The sequence below is a fragment of the Urocitellus parryii genome, chromosome 5, assembly GCF_045843805.1.
Source record: "Urocitellus parryii isolate mUroPar1 chromosome 5, mUroPar1.hap1, whole genome shotgun sequence".
In the NCBI taxonomy this organism is placed as follows: Eukaryota; Metazoa; Chordata; class Mammalia; order Rodentia; family Sciuridae; genus Urocitellus; species Urocitellus parryii.
The window spans coordinates 208,873,074-208,896,927 of NC_135535.1; the positions used below are offsets into that span (position 1 = coordinate 208,873,074).

At 44.4% G+C, this 23,854-nt stretch overlaps 1 protein-coding gene across 4 annotated transcripts in view; it reads right to left on the minus strand.

The window, feature by feature from the left end:
• C5H10orf143 (chromosome 5 C10orf143 homolog) overlaps window positions 1-23,239 on the minus strand; it is a 35,451-nt gene extending 12,212 nt beyond the window's left edge. For 3 of the 4 annotated variants that reach the window (XR_003302838.2, XR_003302837.2, XM_026411087.2), the window contains exons 1-3: window positions 22,826-23,239; window positions 3,141-3,305; window positions 2,978-3,040 (exon numbers count right to left, since the gene is read on the minus strand). Coding sequence is in view for 2 of the 4 variants with exons in the window: in XM_026411087.2 (XP_026266872.1) it covers window positions 2,978-3,040; window positions 3,141-3,305; window positions 22,826-22,894 (297 nt within the window). In the remaining 2 variants the exon portion in view is untranslated. The remainder of the gene's footprint in view (window positions 1-2,977; window positions 3,041-3,140; window positions 3,306-22,825) is intronic. The other variant, XM_026411088.2, reaches the window with a different exon arrangement.
• Between the last annotated feature and the right edge of the window lie 615 nt (window positions 23,240-23,854).

The window sequence follows — 23,854 nt, forward strand, 5'->3', positions numbered from 1 at the left end:
CCCCACAATACAGAATTGGGCAGGGAAAAGGGGGAAGGACAATAAAATGGAGAACACAGCTGACAAAAAATAGCAGCTGACCAATAAAGTCTGAGGGTGCACCCCAAAGGAGGCCAGCCCTGAGGCGCTGTGGAGCACTAGAGACCAGAGGCCCCTGGAAACACGGTGCTGAGCGGGCATTACCTCCCCTCTCCACTTGTCCAATCTCTTTCTCCTGGCCTTCTTCCTCGTAAGGCCCCCTCTCCTCCTCGTGGCTCGGCTGATTATTCTGGAAGGCTTTGGCAGTTTGGTTGGGTTTGTTTAACTGGTCTGAATTTGCAGAGAACTGCCTAATTTCCAGAGCCAGGCTGATCCCAGAGAGGAGGCCTGGTGCCTGGCAACCACCTGCTCTGGAGCCATTTGTGAAGGAAGGTCAGGGCCTCACTTACACCCTCTGCATGTGCAGCCAAGGCAGCGTAGCCTGTGAGAGCAGGCAGCCAGGCACCGGGCAGGGCACCGCCATCACTCTGATCATCAGAACATGAGCAGGGTGCTGCCGGGCTGAGAGGAGATGCTCCTAAATATTGCATACCCTGAGTTGAACCTTGATAGCAATTAGTGCAAGACAGCAAAACCTGAAATAAAACAGTGTAACAGTGAGCTAGACAGGAAACAGAAGAGAGGGAAATGCAAAGTTAGAAAATGAGTTTGTAAGGTCTCCAGAAAAAGTCCTTTCATGTGAGAAATAGCTCAATGATAAGAAATAAAGAACAGAAGGGCCACAGGAACTCAGGCACCAAGGCAAGACAGTGACATGGAGAATCTGAGCAGAACCGATCAGATCACTGATGTCCCAGTAAGGTCAGGAAGACGCCAGAGGATCAGGGTGCCAAGGAGCTTGCAGGGAAGCCTCCCCAAATAAGCTGAGACTCACAGGCCAGTGTCCTGATAGGAATTCCTCCGACTACCACTGGCGAAACCTTGGCTGCTCTTTGATCCACAGTAGCTGCTCTGAGTCACCTTGGGAACTAAGGCCAGGAGGGGGACAAGCCCACAGCAAGTGGGCAAGTGACTATGCTGGGAACCTGAGGTTGATGAAGTCTTCTGAAATTTGGAATTGCTGCCCATTGGTGACTTATTGTTAAGTACTGCTCCCTGGGATCTTGCATTTCTAAAAATACTATTTGCTTTTTATTTAACACTGAACCTTTGATGTTTTAGAATATAAAAATAGTGTCTTATTATTTTAAAAGCTTAGGAGAGAAACTAGCCGTATTATTAGAAAAAGAAGATATATGCAGCTATAGTCTGTTCAAATATCAAGAGGTGTGACTTTTCAAACCCACATTTCAATCTTTATTTACATAAGACTTTTAGAAATAGTGGGTGTAAATATTAAAACGCCTGAGCCTGGGTGAAATTTTATTGAGAATAACTACAAATAAAAGGAAACTGATTTTTTAAAGTCAGTTTCTGAAATTTAGATGAAAAGAATATTCAGCATTAACCAAAAATGATATTTACATATCAATGTAGTTTTTCTGCTCATAGACTCATTTCCTATGAAACTAACAGAGAGGCAAGCTCGGGGAATTACAAAGGAAGGAAAAACCCTAATCAAACAGGTACTGTTGTTCTAACAGGATATTAGCCAAAATGATCCAATCAGTTGCTTGAGCTAAATTTTTTTCTTTGAGCCATTCATGCCAGAATACAACCTCTGAGAGCATTAGGAATCCACACTGCATTCCAAGTGTTCGTCTCTAACAGATGGGGGGATTTGAAAGATACAGTCCATGGAAATGGGGCAACAAGGAAGGGTACCAGTCAGTCACTAGCACACAGGTAATTGAGCTATAATGGGGTCCTGCTTTGTATTTATTTGTATTCCAGGGTATACTTGGCAGCCATATGAATCAACCTAAATGCTAAATTCAAATTGCTAGATGTTCAATTTCACTACAATTCAGAATTATGCAACATAACATGAAAATTTTCCCAAAAAGCACAAAAAGAAACAAAAGTACCTTTTGAAGGAAGGAGTTCTACATCAAACTTTGTTTTGGTATTTGTCTAATGACTTAGCATAATCAGAGGTTCACATGAATGACAGCTGTCATGGTGTTAGGTCTTCATTTAAACAGCATCAATGTGTCTGCCTCTGTAAAACAGCCTGCAACATGTCAACTAAATCTCCATAACTCACAGTCTTACTCTCTCACATACCAAAAACAGAGTAATGCACTTCTCTGAAGATCTTTAGGGGGCAATCTCAGAAATACACACACACACACACACACACACACACACACACACAAATTCCTGATTTCTGTGTGGAATTTAAATATGATTCTATTTTATTACAATATTAAGATTTCAGACTTAAAATAAAAAAACCCAAGAATTATAGAGGTTATCAAAAACATATTAACTTGTTCTTAGAGTAAGTTCAAAATTAATAACAAAGGTATTATTATGCTAATATATACTTTATGATATTCTGCCCCATAGAGGAGACTGAGAATTGAATCTGGCAATTTTTGACCTCCCTTTACTTTAAATTTATGGTGTGAACACTGTGTTTCCTTCTGAAATATATGATTTATGTAAAATTTATAGAAACACCCAAGGAAAACTTAAAAAGAAAAGAAAAAGAATAACGTTGATTCCTAATTTGGGCAGTAAATAATATGGTCAGGCATGTTCTTGAAGATGTCATTATAGGACTCTCTATTTCAGCCAATTAGAGTAGCTCTTCCCTTCCTACAAACTGCTATTTAGGAAGAATTTTAAATGAATTTGTAATTTCTACCTCTGAGCTGAAGCTGGAAACAAATTAGTTTGTTCCCCAATAGAATGCTAAGAAAAGCTCAAATCCACCATTACCTTTATTTACCTCCCTCATTCCTCAGACCTGCAGCTGCAGGTTTTACTTTGTTTTATGGATCTAATATTTGAGTAGTCTATCTCTTATGTCACAGGAGGTTAGTGAACTTACAGATTCTCCCGCGATACATCTTGGGCAAGGCTGGGCTGAGCTTCTTCCACCATTTTGAGAAATCTATTTAACAAATCCACAAATGGATCAGAACAATGATTATTTAAAATTTTTATTAAAATATTTAAATGGGTTCAAAACTGGTTGGGTCATGGGAACATACCACTGAGCGTGGTCTGCCCTGGGCACCTTCTGGCCACAGTGCAGAGGGGCAACCTCTTGATTGAGGCCCCTGGTCCTCTGTGCTCCAGGACGCCAGGGTGCATGTGCTCTCCTGGTGGCAGCCAGGCTCCTGCCCGCTGGCTTCTGACCTCCGGCATGCCCGTTTCTGAAACAAACAGAACTTCACTTGAGATGGCCTCATAAAGCACACAGCACTAATTGAATTTGCTTTCAGAAAACTTCAGCTCCAAATAAAGACCCCTGTGGAGCCGGAAAACTTTATAGGACATTTGAGGAGATGACTTTAAACTTTATCTGCTCAGGAATAACAACTATCAATTACATTTAACCTTATTATTTCTAGCATTGTCTGATGGTTACTTAGCCTCATAGATTTAACATAGTCATTTTAAACAATTTTGGCCGAAACTCTTGTAATAAACTATTGTGACTGGTTATATTGAAAATGTGCAAAACCTATAAATTTTGTTCAAGAAACTAGTTATATGCTTCAACACATTTTGTTCAGTATCAAGTTATGTACTTCTTAACACAATATGAATAATTCACATGTGAATAACTCTCTGTCTTACTGGCACTGAAGAACAAATTAATTTTATTGATTTCAAAATCTGCACACACAGTCCATAATGGGTAACCTCGGGGAAAGATGGTCTTTGGTTTTTGCTTCCACATAAACTGAAGAAAGTAATTACAAGAGTAATCTTCCAATGCTAATGAAAACAGTATTCCACCCAGTGTCCCAGACTTGATGTATTTCCAGGGTCACGAGGTTTGATGGACATAGCATTCCAGAGGGAGGAGGACCTCTGTAAACAGTTACCCAGTCCCCTCATGGTCCAGTGCCAATGTCCCCCTAGGGAGCAGCGGTGGTCACCCTGGAGGTCTGCTGCTGGACACTTCTCAGGGGCAGTCTGCTGGTGTCACCCCAATATCTAATTGCTCGCAAACCACCGTCTTTACCAAATTTGGTTTTCACCAATGTTGTTTAATATCTATGGCATTATTTATTTTACACAAATATATTCCATAACATGAATAATTACTTGTTGCACTTAATGGATTTATTCGACAGAGAAACCATATATCATGGGTTTAAAGTGCTAGTTTTACCATTTCCTAATATGCTCTTAAGGAAATACTTAAGGATTGAAATGAAAAATGCTGAACTCTGAACCACCTACATAAATCCTTGGCATAGGCAGACCTGCCTCCCAGGAGGTGGGGAGGACATGGGCAGCTGCCCAGCTTGCTGACCTCCCCACAGTCCTTACAAAAAGGACATGAAAAAGACAGGGGGGAAGTGAGTTCGGCACCCAGGCCCACCCTTGGCCAGGCTGGATGATAAGGAGTGCTGAAACCTGACAGGACTCTGGCGCCAAGAGAAACACCACCAAACCCCAGTGTGCGTGTTCCCTCGCGCCGTTGGCCCACACCCTGCTCAGGCCTTGGGGTCAGCTGGCAGAGGCAGAAGCACGGACCTAAGCTGACCCCAGAAGGTCTACCCACAAGGATGAAAAATAGAGAGGCTACTCCAGACAGGCTTAAATACAAATGATCACTAGAAAATTCACCCAAAATTTTTAAATTTCAATGAAAGAGTAAAGAATATGCATCTCATAGAGAAAGAAACAGAAAATGTAGCAAAGTATATATGATTATAAAATATAGGGTTGCAAGTACACATGCCAGTCATATCAATAAATATGAACAGCCTTGGGGCTGGAATGTAGTCAGTACTCGGGTGCTTGCCTGGCATGCCTAAGCCCTTGTTCAATCCTCAGTACTGAATCAAAAAATTTTTAAAAATATGTGTGTGTGCGTCTACATATGTGTGTACATAGGTGTGTGTATCCACACATATCGATACTGAAGTGCGTGTGTGCGTGTGTGTGTGTGTGTGTGTGTGTGTGTGTGTGTGTGTGAAATAGGCTTGACTTACCTGTGACATGAAAGGGCTTCTCCTTGGGCTCACAGAGTGGACCCAACACATGCTGCCTCCAAGGAGCACACTCAGATACAGTGGTGCTGACAGGCTGAAGATGAAAAGATGGACAAGGTCTCCAGCAAGGCACGCAGGAGGAGCAGGAGCGGACCCTTTTTAATACTAGAAGCCACTATTCATGTGACAGTCTGACACTCATGGATGTCTACAAACCGAGTAACCAACCACCACCTTAGGAAGCAAAGAGTACAGGAGATGAAGCAGACAGAAACACACCCAAGGAGGCTCAGCACGAGAGGCCATCCTCACCAGACCATCAGTGTGCAAAGAGCAGTCAGGACTGGGAGAGTGGCACACAGGCAGAGCATGCAGGCAGCCCTGGGTCCCATCCCTGGTGCCATAGAGAGACAAGAAAACAAACTAACCCAAACCACCATCACCAACAACAACTAAGTGGGAGACACAATGTTCCAAGGTCACACTCCACCAAGGCTGATGGTGAGGATCTAGGTGGAATGCCACATCCTGATGAGGGCACACGTTCTCCTGAGGGTCAGGCAGCATCACAGCAGCCCTCAGCAATAGAGGACAGCACAGCCTTCTGAGGGCAGCAGCACTGCACACAGCACCTCTGCTCACAGTAGGGACAGCACAGCCTTCTGAGGGCAGCAGTACTGCACACAGCACCTCTGGTCACAGTAGGGACAGCACAGCCTTCTGAGGGCAGCAGCACTGCACACAGCACCTCTGCTCACAGTAGGGACAGCAGAGCTTTCTGAGGGCAGCAGCACTGCACACAGCACCTCTGGTCACAGTAGGGACAGCACAGCCTTCTGAGGGCAGCAGCACTGCACACAGCACCTCTGGTCACAGTAGGGACAGCACAGCCTTCTGAGGGCAGCAGCACTGCACACAGCACCTCTGCTCACAGTAGGGACAGCACAGCCTTCTGAGGGCAGCAGCACTGCACACAGCACCTCTGGTCACAGTGAATGGACTGATTTCAACAAAACAGCAGGAAGATTTAAAGTCCTACAATTAAGTCATGTGAAAGAGGAAATGTAAACTAAAAAGTACAGAATTAAAGCAGTTACAAGAAAACACTATATGGCAGAATCTATAAGACACATTTAAAGCAATAATCAGAGAAAAAAAATCACTGCACTAACATTTTTATCAGGAAAAATGAAAAAAATGAGTTAAGCATTCCCAAATCACAAAAAAATAAAAGAAGAACAAGAAAGTAGACCAAAGGCAAACACAAGGAAGGAAATAATGAAGAGAAGAGTTAAATTAACGAGGTAGAGAATAAAAAAACAATATACCCAATGAATAAAATCTAAATCCTGGTGTGGGAAGTAAATGAAATAGACAACCCACTAGCTAATCTGATCAAGAAGAAGGGGGAGAGCACAAATACTTAAAACAAGAGATGCCAAAAAATATCCAAAGAAACAGAAGAGGTTTAAAAGCATCAGAGAGAACTTTGTAGACCTCTATGCAAAAACACTTGAAAATGCAGATGAAGCACATGACTTCTGCAGGAAATCCACATGATCCAAAGGGACCCCATTAGAGTCAGAAGCTGAAGCGGATCACTTCCAGGTTCACTTCCACGGAAGAAACAAACATTAGTAAGCAACCACAGAGGAATCTGGGCCAGGCAGCTCTCGGTACAAATGCCTCCAGGGCTCTGAGAAGGAAGGGAAACACCCTGCCCCTGGCTGGGACTGAGGCAAGGAAGACAGATCCCCAGCCCTTAGGAGTTTTCTTTTTTTTTTTTTTTAATTTTGAGATAGGGTCTTGCTAAGCTTCTAATGAGGGCGCTAAGTTGCTGAGGCTGGCTTTGAACTTGCGATCCTCCTGCCTCAGCCTCCTGAACCACTGGGATTACAGGTGGGCACCATCACACCTGGCTCCAGGGCTTTTCTCTTAACCATGATAAAATACACATACCTTAATCCTAAACCAGTATTCCTACTAAGGTTGAGGGGAAGGGAAAGAGGTCCCTATCCCCATGTCTTTTCACACTGTACTAGAGTCTGACCTGAGATGAGAAAGAGAGAAATCAGAGGCAGAAGGAATAAGTACTAAAACTATTGCTGTTCACAAATGACATCATAATAGACATCTGGATATCCCAGGAAATCAATGATAAAACTAACTCAAACCACATGAGAACTCGCCAGTATGAAATTAGTATACTAAAATCAATAGCTTTTGCCAAGCATGGAAATGCATGCCTGTAATCCCAGTGACTTGGGAGGCTGAGGGAAGAGGATATCAAGTTTGAGGTCAGCTTCAGCAACTTGGTGAGATCCTGTAATCAAGAACTAAAAAGGACTGGAGATGTAGTTCAGTGGTAAATCCCCTGGGTTCTATCCCTAGTATCAAAAAGAAAAATTAATTAAAAATCAGTAGCTTTCAAATACAAAAATAAATAAATAAATAAGCCATGAGAGAAAATCCAGTTTAAAATGATTGCAATGGACTAAATATTTAAAAATTAAATTATTTAACAAGTATTGCATGAAATGTATATAGGTGAACTTAAGGCATTCTTGAAATACACAAAAAAATATTTATGTGGGCAAATGAAAAGACATTCCTTGGGCTGGGGATGTAGCTCAGTGGTAGAGAACTTGCCTAGCATGTGTGAGGCACTGGGTTCGATCCTCGGTACCACATTAAAATAAATACATAAAAATAAAGGTATTATGTCCATCTACAACTAAAAACAATATAAAAAAATAAAAATCCTATTCTTGGATAGGATGACTTGGCATTACCAAAATGACAGTTCTCCATAAGTTAATTTGTAAATTTAATATAATACCAGTAAAACATCAATAAACTATTTCATAATTATACAAATTGATACTAAGGTCCCATGGAAGAGCCAGCCTGCAAGTATAGCCAGAGGAACCTGGAAAAACCGCTACTGAGCAGGAAGAGTACCAGGAAGACGACAGTACACAGGGTCGGCTCACACATGAACACACAGTCCGGCGGACAGCATGAGGAGTCCAGAAGGGAACCCGGTGAGGGGGAACTTGGGCATTTCAAACCATGGGGCTGAATGTGGGCTTTTTAACAAATGAATGGCGCCATGAAATCTAGGCAGCCATTTGGAAAAAGAAAAAAATTAGACCTGTGTCTCACACCGTACATGAAAAATAAACCAGATGGACCAGAGACCTCAGAGTAGAAGAACTGAGCATACAGAACTCTGTAGGCACTAGAAGAAAACACGCAGGAACCCCTCTCTAAATCTGTGCAGGAAAATATTTTCTATTTATGACTTAAAACCCAGAGGCAACAAAACAAAGATTGATAAATTTGACTACATAAAAATAAAAACTTCTACAGGGCAAAACAAAAAAACCCTAAACAAAGTTAAAAGGTACCTGAAAAATAAGAAAATAATTGGAACTTATAACACACACACACACACACACACACACACACACAACTAACAAACTAACATATAAAAATCGGGTGAAAGTTGAGAGCAAAAAGCCCTAAATAATAATGAGGAAAAGGTACAGTTTACAAAAAAGTTATTAAAGTGGCTCTCACACATACGAAAATGTGTTCAAACTCACCCATATTTAGAGACATGCAGATCAAGACATTGGGACAGGGGCTGGGGTTGTGGCTCAGTGGTAAAGTGCTTGCCTAGCATGTGGTAGACACTGGGTTCAATCCTCAGCACCACATTAAAAAAAATTAATGAAAAACAAAGGTATTACAACCATATACAACTAAGACACCATCTGGTGGTGCCATTCCAAGTTTTGAGGAATCTCCATACTACTTTCCACAGTGATTGCATCAATTTGCAGTCCCATCAGCAACATATGAGCGTACCTTTCCCCCCATCTCCTCACCAACATTTATCGTTGCTTGTATTCTTGATGATTGCCATTCTGACTAGAGTGAGATGGAATCTCAGTATTTGATTTGCATTTCTCTAATTGCTATAGATGTTGAACATTTTTTCATATATTTGTTAATTGACTCTATTTCTTCTGTGAAGTTTCTGTTCAGTTCCTTTGCCCATTTGTTGATTGGGTTATTTGTTCTTTTTTTTTTTGGCTTTAAGTTTTTTGAGTTCTTTATATATCCTGGAGATTAATGTTCTATCTGAGGTGTGTGTAGTAGATATTTTTTTCCCATTCTGTAGGTTCTCTCTTCATGTTATTGGTTGTTTCCTTTGCTGTGAAGAAGCTTTTAGTTTGATTCCATTCCATTTATTGATTTTTTTTCTTAATTTGCTCTAATTAGGTATCTATGACAGCAGAATGCATCTCAATTCATTGTACACAGATGAAGCATAACTTTTCATTTCTCTGGTTGTACATGATGTGGAGTCACACCCATATGTGACTATGTACCGAGGGCACATTCATGTACTTAGGGTAATGTACTCCCCTTCCCTACTTCCCCTTTGCCCAAAGTCCATTTATTGATTCTTGATTTTACTTCTTGTGCTTTAGGAATCTTGTTAAGGAAGTCAGATCCTAAGCCGACATGGGGGAGATTTGGGCCTACTTTTTCTTCTGTTAGGCACAGGGTCTCTGTTTTAGTGCCTAAGGTCATTAATCCATAAGAGAACTTGGAAGGAATCACCATTTGACTCAGTCATCTCACTCCTAGATTTATACCAAAGGACTAAAAATCGGCATACTACAGCAATGCAGCCACATCAGTGTTTATAGCAGCTCAATTCACAACAGCTAAACTATGGAACCAACCAAGGTGCCCTTCAACAGATGAATGGATAAAGAAACTGTGGTATATACACACATTGGAATATTGCTTAGCCTTAAAGAAGAATGAAATTATGGCATTTGCTGGTAAATGGATGGAACTGGAGAATATTATGCTAAGAGAAATAAGCCAATCCCAAAGAACCAAAGGCTGAATGTTTTCTCTGATACGTGGATACTAATTCAAAATAAGGGTGGAGGGGAGAATAGAGGTATTTTGGACTAGACAGAGGGGAGTGAAGGGATGGGAGAGGCATGGATAGGAATGATAGTAGAATGAATCAGACATTATTACCCTTTGTGCATATATGATTACATGACCTGTGTAATTCTATATCATGTAATGCCAGACAAATGAGAAGTTATATGCCATTTATGTATGATGTGTCAAAATGCATTCTACTGTCATGTATAACTAATGAGGACAAATAAAAATATATATTAAAAAAAGACATCATCTGTCATCCATTAGACTGACAATTTTAAACATGACCAGTTCCCTCTTGGCAAGGTTCTGTCCAGCTGGTGGGAATGCAAACATGGTGGGGAAATCTGGCAACACCCAACAAATCTTGGCACGCTCTACCCCAGGCACTCACCTCCAAGTACCTACCCTCAATCCACCTTCAGCAACATTATTATTTAAAAATAGAGGAAACTGGAAGAGCTCAGTTATACTACTGTACAGGGTTGATTCTAAGGCTTGCAATCATACTCTAGCTTGCTTATTATGTGGAGGTGCATTTGAACTCTGTACATTTGAACTCTGAAAAAAAAAATAGAGGAAGTCAGGGTGTGTATCCTATTGGAAAGGGGCAGCACTGCTGAGTTGCAATGTAGTAGGAGAGGTGCGTGCCCTGTGCAGGAGAGGGGACAAAGTCTGAACACACAGCAACACGGCTCTTCACTGCTATAAAAAGGGGGAAATTTCTATGGACCAGTCTGCATGATTTCTAGAAGTGCAAAAGAGAATCTATAATATGCTATCCTTCATATAAGGAAGAGATATAGGGGCTGGGGTTGTGGCTCAATGGTGGAGCACTTGCCTCTCATGCATGAGGCATTGGGTTCGATCCTCAGCACCACACAAGAATAAATAAATATATTGTGTCCATCTACAACTAAAAAAAAATTTAAAAAAGAAAGAGATATAAGAAGGATACATGAGAAATTAGAGATGGCTTTCCTACAGGGGGTGGATGGGAGAGGGGAGGTGGGAAGAGGCATCAAGAGGAAGTCAGGGTGTGTATCCTAACAACTGAGTAATGTTTCAGAGCCAAGTAAGTAAAAATTCAACTCAATCAGGACGTCAGGAGAAGGGGACCCCAGATGGATTGCAAACAATAATAAATGAACCTAACTACTCAGAAATGAAAACTACACCACCATGAAGAAAAGAATCACCCTAAGTAGTTTTACAAAGTACTGTTGTGGCTAGAAACGCAAAGGCCAAAACCAAAATGAACTATTATACAAAAAATGTGTCCTGGTTGGTAAGTCTGTTTCTCACGAGGTCAGCAATTTTGAAACTACATTATACTTGCACTGAATAAATAAGCAAGTGTACTATAAAAGACCAGAGCAAGTTTCTCACTGTTGAAGAAATAAACTACAAACACAGAAAGGGAGAATGCTACAGTGAATCTGGTCTGTTGGATTGGAACTGGAGGTGTCTGTCAGACATACTGATGCAGATTCAGAAATAATACATGTACAGATGAGTGTGCTTACACGTGTATGTGCACACACACAGCTGCAGAGAACACCGCAGCCCAGCAGCACCTAGGTGCTGACTGCTAAACGCCATCCTCCCATGAAAGGCATCCAGGCTCCATGGGAACAGCTGACCCAGGGACAGAATGGAGAAAATACAATGAGCCTGAAGTACTTTGTGGAACCATAGGAAGTCCTTGTAAAGGACAAGGGTGTCAAAAGGACATGGGTGCCAACCCAGAGCAATTCCTAATGGCCAAATCCAAAATAATTGTAGTAATACAGTAAACACCAACATTGGATTCTACGTAAGCCACAGAAGAAAGGCCCATGACACCCACAATAAAAACAACAATCAGTAAATGGGGGAGAAACGACAAGAGTTCTTTACAGGCAAATTTTAATAAATAAATGTAAAAAAAAGAGGACATTACAAAATTTTGATTAAGTAAAATACAATGAAAATCATTTCAGATCAGATGTATCAATAGATGCTAAAATTGGTAGGCAGAAATTTAAGAAACGAAAGGGATATTTGCAGTCTGTAAGTGATCTTCCCAAGATTTATATAAATCATAAAGAGAAAATAATAATGTTAAGTGGATAAAACACCTTTACCAAGTGACAAGGCTGACGTACCAGTAGAGACACACTGACATCATATGCCACAAGCATGCTGCACCAGGGAGGCACACCTTGGGCTGGGGTAAGTGGGTGGGAGAGTGTTTGCCTAGCTCGTGCAAGGCCTCGGTTCCACCCCCAGCAGCGCACACTAACAAACAAGGAAAGCACAGCACCAGTGCTACAGTGCTAATGCCCCAGACACGTGACCTTTGTCAACTCATGAGGAAACACGAGGCAAACAAGTACCTGATCCACACTCATTAAATGTGTGAAGGTCCTAAAAGACTGATGCAGGTCACAAGTTGTAAGAGACAAGGAAACAGCTAAAAGCAACATCAGATCTTGGAGTTGAGCCTGCAGCTGAAGAAGGGCATCGCTGGAACCTGGAAGAGCTCAGTTATAATTCTGTACCAGGGTTGGTTCTAAGGCTTGCGATCTTACTCTAGCTTGCTGATTAGGTGAAGGTGCATTTGAACTCTGTACACTGTTCTTTGCAACCTTTCTGACAGTCTAAAACTATTTCAATATAAAAAGTTTTTATTGTTATTTTGGTACTGGGGATTGAACCCAGGGGTGCTTAACATCCTCAGCCCTCTTTATCTTTTATTTTGAGACAGGGTCTCACTAAGTTGTTTAGAGCCTAAGTTGCTGATGCTGGGTTTGAATTTGCGATCCTCCTGCCTCTTGAGTCACTGGAAATACAGGCGGCCACTACCACACCTGGCAAAAAGTTTTGTAATAAACAAATAAAACCCCCATACTCCCAGTGGTTTATATATCACACTCGAGAAATACTGATTTAAACCAAATTCCTTTCTCACAACTCCACTCATGATTCTTATTTTTCCCTCTTGAGCAACATAAAGTAAACAGCTGTTCCTGTTGGACATAACATCCTCTCGTGTTTGAAGACAGAGCTCAGGCACTTTCTGTGGCTGGTCCCCCTCACCATCCATTTCAGAGGTGCTTCAGACCCTTGCCATCCTGTGCGCTCTTCTCAGGATTTCTAAACTGTCCACCTCCCACTTAAAATGAACCACCTACAATGAATGCCCCAATGCCACACAACTACTGTAGAGCAGACCCAAATCCCCTAGCCACAATTTGGCACCTGTGTTTCCAGAGAACCCTGTATGGCTTAGCTGCCCTCACAGCCGCACCACATCCCGGGTCCGCTTCCTCCACAGCACCAACTCTCCCCCTCCCAGGTCTGTGCTCACTGTGGTCTTCTCCCCCGTTGATGAAACTACAGGTTTCCCACACACTCTCACTGAACCGGAGTTCCATGTCATGTTCTAGTGTATCAAAGTACACCCACCAACGTCCTGGGGACTTTTGCAAATCAAGCAGCCCTCTACTGCCTTCACCTAAGTTAGAGGATCAAGACCAGGCCTTTGATCTCCAGTTATCCAGAACGTGCGCCACCTTCACACTGCAAAAGAAGCATGTCATGCTACAACTAGTGTGCTGCCAACTCTCAAAAATGTGGGCTAAAGGGGAAGAATAGAAATACTGATATCCTCCACACCATTTAATACATGCATTTTAACGTCTCCATCGGCAGCATCAGAATGGTGACTTCCCTCAACAACCTCACACTTACTAAAAGGAGAAGCAGAAACAAACAAATGGAAACTGGGGCCTACACTTTCTGATGAAATCGAAGACACTTCTGTAACTGTGTCCTAAACACTGTGTGGTTAAATGACATGTGGTACCTAAAGTCGGGAGACCTGTCATCATCCAAGGTGACAAACCAGTGTTCTTCAGGGAACTCACACCCTGGGGTGGGAGAAAGGAGAAGCCATGCTGAGGTCCAGGTCAGCAGGGGTGCTCCTCTGGGGAGTGGGAGATTATGGCTTGGCAGCCCTCAGCCAGTAGAGTGGATTAAATTATTCATATTTTCTGCTATTCACTACGGATTATTGAGAACTGACCACATATGACATTTTACCATATTAATTTATTATGGATATACAGAATTCATTTTGACATAACTAAAGGAGCATGGAAGATGATCTGCTCCAATTTTGTCCTCAGTACAACCCCTCTGCTTCCTCTCCTGCCCCACCCACCCCTTCCCTCCCGCCTACCTGTAGATCTTTCTTCTGTTTGTGTGTACTTGTTTTCAATTGGTGCATAAGGACATACATAAAGGTGGAGCTCACTGTGGTACACTCACACGTGTATACAGGAAAGTCTGATGGCACTCACTCCACTCTCCCTCCCTTTCCCCATTCCCTTCCCTCCCCTCAACCCCCTTCCTCTGCTTCCATGCTGAATGACCTCTGTATTTTCAAGGGACCCTCCTTCCTTTTTCTCTCCCCTCCGCCCTTATTCTGGAATAGCTTCCAACACATATGATATCCACCTAGACACTTACTTGGCAATGAACTACCGGTCAAATATCAGGGACTGGCCCAGACCAAAGAAAACTCTGTAACATGGGGGCATGTAACTCTGGGACGGCCTGTGAGAATCCCTCGGTTCCCTTCTCCTCCCTTCCAGAGGGGATCTGTCAGCCTGCATAAAGCAGATGAAGATTCACCACCAAGCTGAAAGACACTGCACTGTATAAACAAAACGAAAACCCTGAGTGTACACAACGACCCCATTACCTAACAGGCACTGAAGCAGATCACGCAACGGCAGCCTCGCAGCGGAAACAGGAGCACAGTTCAGGAGCAGCTTCTTCATAAGATGTGTAAATTAAACATAAATTACGTATTTTGTGGCTTCAATGATGAAACCAAGTTGGCACAAGTCTTAAAGTGACAGATGCCCTGCCCTGAGGAAGCAGGACCACCCTGTTGACGTGGACTTTCCCTTTATTGAAGGTGATGGACCTACGTGAGCTTAATGAGGAGGTGTCTGGGAGGACGGGATTCCATGCTGAATGCGAGCAAGCCCTTGTACAAGCCAGACTGTGGACTTTTCCCTGATGCTCCCAAGAATGCACCAAAGGACAAGCAGCTTGGGAAAGAGACCAAGCGGCAGCCCCACTACTGGGGGCTCAGCCATGCTGACCACCTCTAGAAGTCCACCTCTCTGCTCCATGCCTCCAAGGAATGGAGAGACTAAAGTGTGTGCAACCCTGGGAACTGTCACAGAAATGCACTGGGGACACGCTTCAATTAGCAGAGCAAGAAAATGACACATTCTTCATATCAAACACCCCTGACTAAGCACATATACTTAGTATGTGAGTTAAGTATATATATTATATATTAGAATATCAATGTAAGTCATTAGATTTCAGTAATGCAAATGATAGGAAGTCCATGAGAAAATATATTTTATACAAAAATAAACAAAATAAAAATAATCGAATCCTTCATCTTGAAAGTACTTTGAGAATTTTTTTGACTAATGGCCTTTTCCTGAAGATCATTTGTATTATAAATGTCTGAGACTGGTTGAGTCCTAGTTACAGGAAATAGTTTGCTGAGTTTCATTTTTTTGAGTTTAGTTTTATTTTAATTCTACCGTAATAAAGAAGTTTACTTTTGCTGGAGTTGCTGATATGGATGACCATTGGTCTGCATATAGAACAGGAACACTGGATGGACCAAGATTGATAAGGCCCCACAGACCACCATTTAGAAAGAATGCGTGGTTTCCATCAAGTAAAGATTCCTTCCAATGACATTTTCATTTGGAAAATGACCTTGCATTCTTGGAAGGTGTACTTTCTACGGCACATTGAAATCTGGCACAATGTCAAGCAGAGAGAGGACCAGAATTAGGATTCTCACACTCAGCTCCCACATTGCTAGGGCAAACTGGGTTGTGACCAAAGGGTCCTGAACACCTTGATGCTGTCTCATTTAGCCATGGCCATTTTTTAAAGACTCCTTAAATCAGTTTGCGAGATCATTCCGCCTACTCTCTTAACCAAGTCTAGCTTGGCAAAGAGTAGGCAAGCTGTGAGATGAGCGAGTCATGGGTCAGAGTAGGAGACCAGTTAGCTAATGCGAGGAGGGCTAGCTATGCTGAGGAGATACTGCACACGAGCAAAGAAAAACTGTCACTCTGACTAAAGAAAATAAAGACAGAGCCCTTTCCTCAGCTGCCACCAGGTGCTCGGCCCTTCTGAGGAAGCTAAGGCTGTGTGGGGGTGGCCCTCACCTCACACTTAGGTATTGCCATATCTGGCCACACAGGTTAATTAGTTAGCTGTGAAAAGAGCATGCTACTGAGATAAACTTCATCATGGGTGAAATTCAAAAACATGATCAGTAAAAGAAACCAGATATAAAAGACCACATATTAAAAAAAAAAGATGATATATTGTGATATTCCACTTCCATGAAATTTGCAGAAGAGGCAAATCCAGATAAGGAACACAGCAGTGGAGTGACCATCTCTGGGGTGATGAGGAAGTCTCAAACCCCGTGGTGACGGTGGTGATGGCAGCACTTAAAGAAACAACACTGTTTTGATGACTACAAGAGAGCACCTACACGACCTGAGTGGCAGTCTCAGGGAAGGGTAATCATGTGGCCACTGGTGGGGCTTTCCCCAACTGAATAGTTTTCCTTAAATAAATGTCTTGAACATGCCAACAATCCGCACATTCACATAACCCTCCCTTCGTTTCTTCTCAGTTAAAAACATCCGCATCCGCCTAAGTCATCACGAGCCATGCTTCCTGAATACCTGCTGCGCACCTTGCTTGGCTCTGATAGTTGCAGAAGCAGGCAAGTCACTCCCAGAGCAGCTGCAGACACAACAGACTCTAAAGAGTGCTCCAACGAGGAGACCTCCTTCCTGCTGGCCTCGCAGCACACTGACTCAGTTCACTTACAAAGAAATCTGCCAGAAACCAGAAGTGACTGAGGCTACGTGTGGCTGACAGAGTGAACATCTGCATTAGGGCTGTAACTAGAAATGAATTATTACCGATTTCCTTTCTAGAATAAAAACTGTGTGCAAAAACTAACTTGTTTCCTGAGGAGTGGGTCACAATTACTTCAGTGTTAAGAGTGACCCCTGGAAGACAATGGGGCTTTGCTGGGGGTCTGCTTCATCAAGAGGGATTCCCAATGTTTCACCAGGGAGCTCAGCAGATGAGCTAAAAAAAAAAAAATCTGGGTGAAGCTAGCAAAGTTAACTCCCAACATTCTTGCTTTCTAGGTTGGACTACTTAGGGTCACTGAATGGAGTTAAAGTCATCGATATGTCTAAGTGGTTTTGCTGACAAAGGACTACAAGCTTTACTGGATAATTTCCCAAGAGTAGCAAAGGTATGTCCAGAAGTAATCCACAGAGCAGAGTGGACCTAAAATATCTTCTGCCTCTGTTTTTTCACCAATTCATAATACCAAGGATTCATGAAAATATCATATAGCACTTTACAGTTTACTCATAACAAAGTTTGCATAGTTGCATCAAAAACATTCCAGGTGGAGACAAGGAATGACCTGTCCTTTTCACAGCCTCAAGCTTGCTCATCCTGGCCCGGAGACATGAACTGTGTGGGTGTCACTGGAAAAGCATGTCCGCTGATGAACTGAGCCCAGACTGCTGCCCACCTACAGAAGAGTCTAGAGGGGTGATGATGTTCCCAGATAAACAGACTCATTAACAGCAGATGAGCTAAATTGCATAGAAAATAGTCACACTGCTAGTTGTTTTCATGTAGCTGTTGCTGCATGTACAACTTACAAGAGCTTTTGTCTTTTAAAGACAACCTTTAAAACATTCTAAATCAAAACAGGGTAGAAAACATTTAGAATTAATTTTCCTGAACATCTTAAGTCCTTCAAAGTTCAAACTTTATTAGTGCATGTGCTTTTCCTTTTTTAAACCTTTAATCAACCTGTATTATTCAACTTCTTTGGGTCAAATTGGAGCAACAGAATTTACTCTCCTTCATGAAATAACCAAACATGGACAAAGTAAATTAAGTAACAGACTTCAGGACACTAACCAACCAGAAACAGGGTGCTGACCCCTGAGATATGGGACGCAAATGAGGTTAGCCCTATGACTGCCTGTCTACGTTGCCTTGACCACTTCCAGGCTGTGACACAGGAGGTGGAACCCAGGTGGAGCCTGGTGAACTCCCTGAGATTAGGACACACTGATGAGAGGTTAGGGAGGCCAAGGTGGCTGGATCTCACAGAGCAGACTACTGCAGAAGACAGTGGCTTGGAGAGAGAAAGATGCATTCAGCTGAATATTGATCAACATGGATAAGGGATGAAATTACCTAAGACCATGGAAAGAACTACCTGGAAGGATTAGAAATGACAATTTTTGATGCTCAAACATGGCTGGGAATATTGCCTGACTCTACCAGTAAAAACCAAAAATCCTTGTGATCTTAAACACAAGACTCAAAGGGCTCAAGTACTTCCAAGTAGCTTATTTGTGTTCCAAAAAGAAAGCTCAATCATATTCATAGGAATCCAAAAATATCCAGTACCCAAAATATAAAACTGACAATGTCTGACATCCAAACAAAAATTACTAAGTCAGCAAAGAAGTGGAAAATGTGATTTGTAATGAGAATAATCCATTATAGCTGGCCCAGAAATCACACAAGTGCTAGAATAGGCAGAGAAGAACATTAAAAGGTCATTATAACTGCATATGTTCAGAATGTTAAACAGAGACAGGGATCCAGATCTGAGATGGAACATGGACTGGATATAATTAATGGCAGACTAGACACTGCAGAAGAAAAGGTTAGTGAACCTGAAACAGCAATACAGAGTATAGACTCTGAACACAGAGAAGGCTTTAAGTAGGCATCACAAGACAACTTCAGGAACAGATGAATAACTGAAGTTTCAGAAAGAGAGGAAGTAAGGGAAACAAGAAAAATATCTGAAAATACAATAGATAAAAATGTTGCAGATTTGGGCCAGGAATGTAGCTCAGTTGGTAGAGTGCTTGCCTCGCATGCACAAGGTCCTGGGTTCAATCCCAAGCACCACCAGATAAAAGAAAAAAGAAGGAAAATGTCAAAAAATCTGATGAAAACTATAAACTCACAATTTCAAGAATCACAATAGCACTAAGCACAAAATAATAAGGATTTATCATGGTAACAAAGCACATGATAAACAAATTGCTCAAAGCTACTGATAAAGAAAGGTTTTGAAGTAGCCAGAGATTAAAGAAACATGTACATGGAGAAACAAAGAGAGAGTGACTGGAGATTTCACCTTGGAAGCAATCCTACAAAACAGGAAGCAACATCTTTTTATAATACTGAAAGAAAAAAAAACCTTTCTATTTAGAATTCTGTGCACAGTGGAAATATCTTTCGAATATGAAGGTGAAATAAAGACTTTCTCAGACAGATAAAAGTTGAAAAAAAAATTACCACAAGTCGACCTGTCCTATAAGAAATGTTGAAGGGGGCTGCAGGTGTAGCTAGGAGGTAGAGCACAGGCCTGGTATGCACAAAGCCCTGGGCCCAATCCTCAGCACCAAAAAGGGAGAAAAAAAAATGAAGGAATTCCTTTAGGCAGGGGAAGAAATGAATGTCAGAAGGAAATAGAGACCAACATAAAAGAAAGAATTGTAGTGGAAATGGAAACTATGTGTATAAATATGTGTTTTTTTCTTGTTATTGAATCTTTTTCAAAATATGATTGACTGTTAAAAACAGAAATAGTATCAATACAAAATGAAGTTTATAGCATATGTCAAAGTAATATATAGGTCTATAAGGCACAATGTTGAGAGGAAGGAAGAGAGAGGTGCTCAAGTGTGAGGTGGTACACCATCACCTGACGATGCTGCAGAGGAACACTCTACATCATAAAGCAAAGAGCAAAGCTACAGCTGATAAGACAGTGAAGGAAATAACATGCAATCATAAAAAGAGTCCCTTAAGCCAAACGAAGGGAGAAAAATAGAAAAAGCACAGGGAGCTCACAGGACCACAAGGGCACACCAGCAGAGGTCTTTTGGAGAACAGCCCTAACAGAGGTAGAAGGCCGAGTGACACGGAGCTTCAGGTGTGAAGGGCACCATCACTCTAAAAAGTGTGTGCTGAGCAAGGGAACTGATGTGAGCAGGCGCAGGTACTACGTAAGAAATCTCGCCAGGAGTTCCAAAGGTCTCCACATTTCTTGCCAAGTGTCACACCTCCTGTGCCCACCCAGGACCCAGGCCACAACAGGGGCTCAAAAGATGTCTGCAGGTGGAAATGATCCAATGCCGCCAACATGCAGCTGCCAGTCACCACACTAGCTGACTGCCCAGCTAGGAAACTGCAACCAGGACCAGGTTGCACCTGACTGGCTGTGCCAGGCAATTTTCTGGACTCTGCTCATGGCTATATGTACTCAGTATAGAGCCACTGGGCTGCCAACAGGAGGAAAATAGTTGGAGTTCCTCAGAAATCAAATGCTGGAGAATTGTGTGTGTGTGTGTGTGTGTGTGTGTGTGTGTGAGAGAGAGAGAGAGAGAGAGAGAGAGAGAGAGAGAAGAAAACTTGGAGAGAACAGAAAACTTGATATAAGCACTTGGATACTTTATTGAACTCAATCTGGATTATTAGATCAAAGACTAGGACACAGTACAATATAAACAAGAACTTTATCAAATTAAGAAGCAGTACACACCATGGCTCTAAGATACCCAAATCGTTATTCTTTGGTAACAGTCAGGAAGCACTGCGGTTGCAACCTTGGCACTCAATTTCAGCAATTCCAATCTGATAGATCATTCAAGGTTTCTTCCATTAAGTCTCCTCCGTTCTTTCTGATCAATAATGACCTCTGGCTCCCTGTCCCTGACAGCCCTCAGCATCACACTTCTCATCATTTTATGATGGCCAATTTAGGACAACACTGTGAAACCCTCATGTTTCAGCTCCAAGATCCCCACACAGAAAGCTGTGTAGCCCAGCGGTTAGGAGGAGAAGCTCTACAGACAGATCCTAGTTCCAACTCTGGCTTGCTGTGGGCCTGGAGGACAGCTAATGAACCTCTCCGCACCTCGGTTTTCTCATTTATAGTATGGGAACCATAAAATGTTGTTGTGAAATCCAGATGATCCACATGGTGACTGCTCAATGACTAGCAGTATTTGCCATATCACCACTAAATGTCCCAGAGTCACAGAGAACCCAGCCTGCCCTAACAGGAACTCCATTTTCTCCCAGTACCACACCAGCTTTCTCTCAGAACAGGAACCACTGCCCTCCCAGGTGCTCAAGGCCACCCTGAGAGGGGACTCCACCCTTCCCACTGCCCTCCCATCACTGTCAGCAAGACTACAGCAGGCTGCTCTCCCCACCCGGCTGTCTAATGCACCAGGCAGAGAGCCCTTGCTCTGACCCCACCCTCCATTTCCCACAGGGCAGTGGCAGTAAGCTCTTGAAGTGTCCTATCATCCTGAGACTCCACCACTTGCTTCCCTACTGTCTGGAGTGTGAATACTGCAGTGATGAGCCAGCTGACAGTGACAGTGACATGCAGGGGATGGTGTTAGAGAAGGACTCGAGGTACCTGGATGTCCTTGGATCGGGTACCATCTGCCTTACACCTAAATTCAGGGAACCAGGTTTTCACCACCGTGGACTGGCTCATCTCCACACTATTATGTGCAGAAGAACCGAACTCCATGTTGTCTTCACCCACAATAGAGGCTCGCAGCCTGATGTATCCTGGAAATACAATAACTGGCACCTGGAGGTGGGGTGCTGCTGACAGAAACATAAGTGGCACTGGTTCCACATCAGGTAGTGAGTGGCTAGTGAGGGAACAGATGCTGCAAGTAGAAAGCTAGTCACTGAACCCAAGGGCTTGTACATATTAAGCACTCCCTTTAGCACTCCTGCGCCCCTAGTCACTCAGGTGAAGGGGGCCTGGGAAGTGAGCCGGGGGCTAGGGAACTACACCCCAAACCCCATACTCAATTTCGATAATCTACAAAAACGTCTGAAAAAAAATGTTGCCTGCATTATCTGAAAAAACAGACCTGGCACTTATCAAGTCTGTAGCTCTCAAAGAAATAACTAAGGAAAAGAGCAAATGTTGGGTATCTTGGCTGCTCTTGCTGCTCTTAGCAAGGGACCACAAAATAAGTGAGGTCAAAAAATAACTGCCCCCTTTGCCAGTGGAGGGGAAGACGCAGCTCTGCACGAGGCTCCATCCCTCCGGGATCCTTCACCACCGGCTACAGAGCCGGGCTCTCCGGCCCTCCTGGGGCTGCGGCCGGCCGCTCCCTGCAGTCCGGCACTCTCACACACAAGCCCGCGCTCTCCCGGCTGAAGCCGCGCAGCACTGGCACGTGGACCTGTCCAGAGTGCGGGAAGCGGGAGGCCATCTGGTCTAGACACCGAACACCCGGGGTCGGGGGAGGGGTCCCCAGTGCATATTTTAGGGAGCGGACGTCGGGTCCCGGAGAGCTGGCGGGTCTGCGGAGGCCAGGCTCCACGAGTCCGCGCAGGCGCGGGGGGGGGGGGGGAGGCGAAGCGAGGCCGCGGTTCCGCGCGTGGCCACGCCCCCAGACACGCCCCGGTGAGGCGCAGGCCGCAGGGCCAGTCGGCCTGACAGGGGGTGCTAGGCCCGCAGCCGAGGGCGGTGGGGGCCAGCCCAAGGGCAGGCGCCTTTCCATTCCTAACACCCAGGCCCCGGGGCTCACCGCGTCCCCCGGAACCGGCAGCTCCTCCGGCTTCCGCCGTCGCCACTGACCCAGCGCCAGGCTGTCCATGCGGCCTCAGGCCCGAGTCAGCCGGCCTCTCGGGCCCACCCGGAGGCCGGGCCCCAGGCTCGCCACGCCCAGGTCCCTTCGCAAGTGTTCGGGGGAGCCTATGAGGAGGCCGGAGGGGCGTGGCCCGCGAGGAGCGCGAAATCCCTACCCGGCCGGGGCCGCAGGCCGGAGTCGCGGAGGCCGCAGTCTTTTCGGAGACAGGTGCTCGAGGGGCTTTGCCTGTCTGCCCTAACGCAGCTGTTTCGTAGGGGAGGGGTGGCTTGACCTTCCCGGGTCACAGAATCAGCGGTGGGGCCCCGAAGGCCCCTGGGTTTAGTATCCGCCATACTTGAGCCACAGCCTCGGGATCGGCAGGTGGGCCGCCCGCCTCCTCTCTCCTGTGATTGGTCGTTGGGCACCGTCGGCAGTTCTTCCTGCTGTTGGTCGACTGATGGATGGGGCAGCGGGCCAATCCGCTTGGGAGATTTCGGGCGGTTTCTGGGAGTTGTGGTCCGGTTGACGCGCCTCGGCTCCCAGAGTTGGACTCTGGCCTGCACCCTGGGAGCCACCGAGGTCGTGGCCGGGTGCTACGCTGGGCGCGGTTGCGGCTTTTGGTGGCACCTTGTGGATAAGTTTGGGAGCGCCCCACACTTCTACAGACCGGAGGGCGCAGGCGCCGGGACCCTGGGGCTGTGCACTCGGAAGCCGAGGCCCAGAGGCGGTGCCGCTCTGCTCCGGCGCCCAGGTCCTCCCGCCTGAGGCTCCAGACCCCTGCTGTAACCAGCTGCCCCGACTCCGGCCCGCCGCTTCCTCCCGCTCCGCCGCCGAGCTCGCGGCGGTTCCGCACCGTAGGGCCCAGAGCCAGGGCCCTGTCGATGAATTATAGCGGGGCATTCCTTCGCCAGCCACTGGCGGGGGACCTGTGACCTGGTTTTGGCCCATGAGAAGTAGGAGGTCAGTCGAGCAGAGTTGGGAAGGACT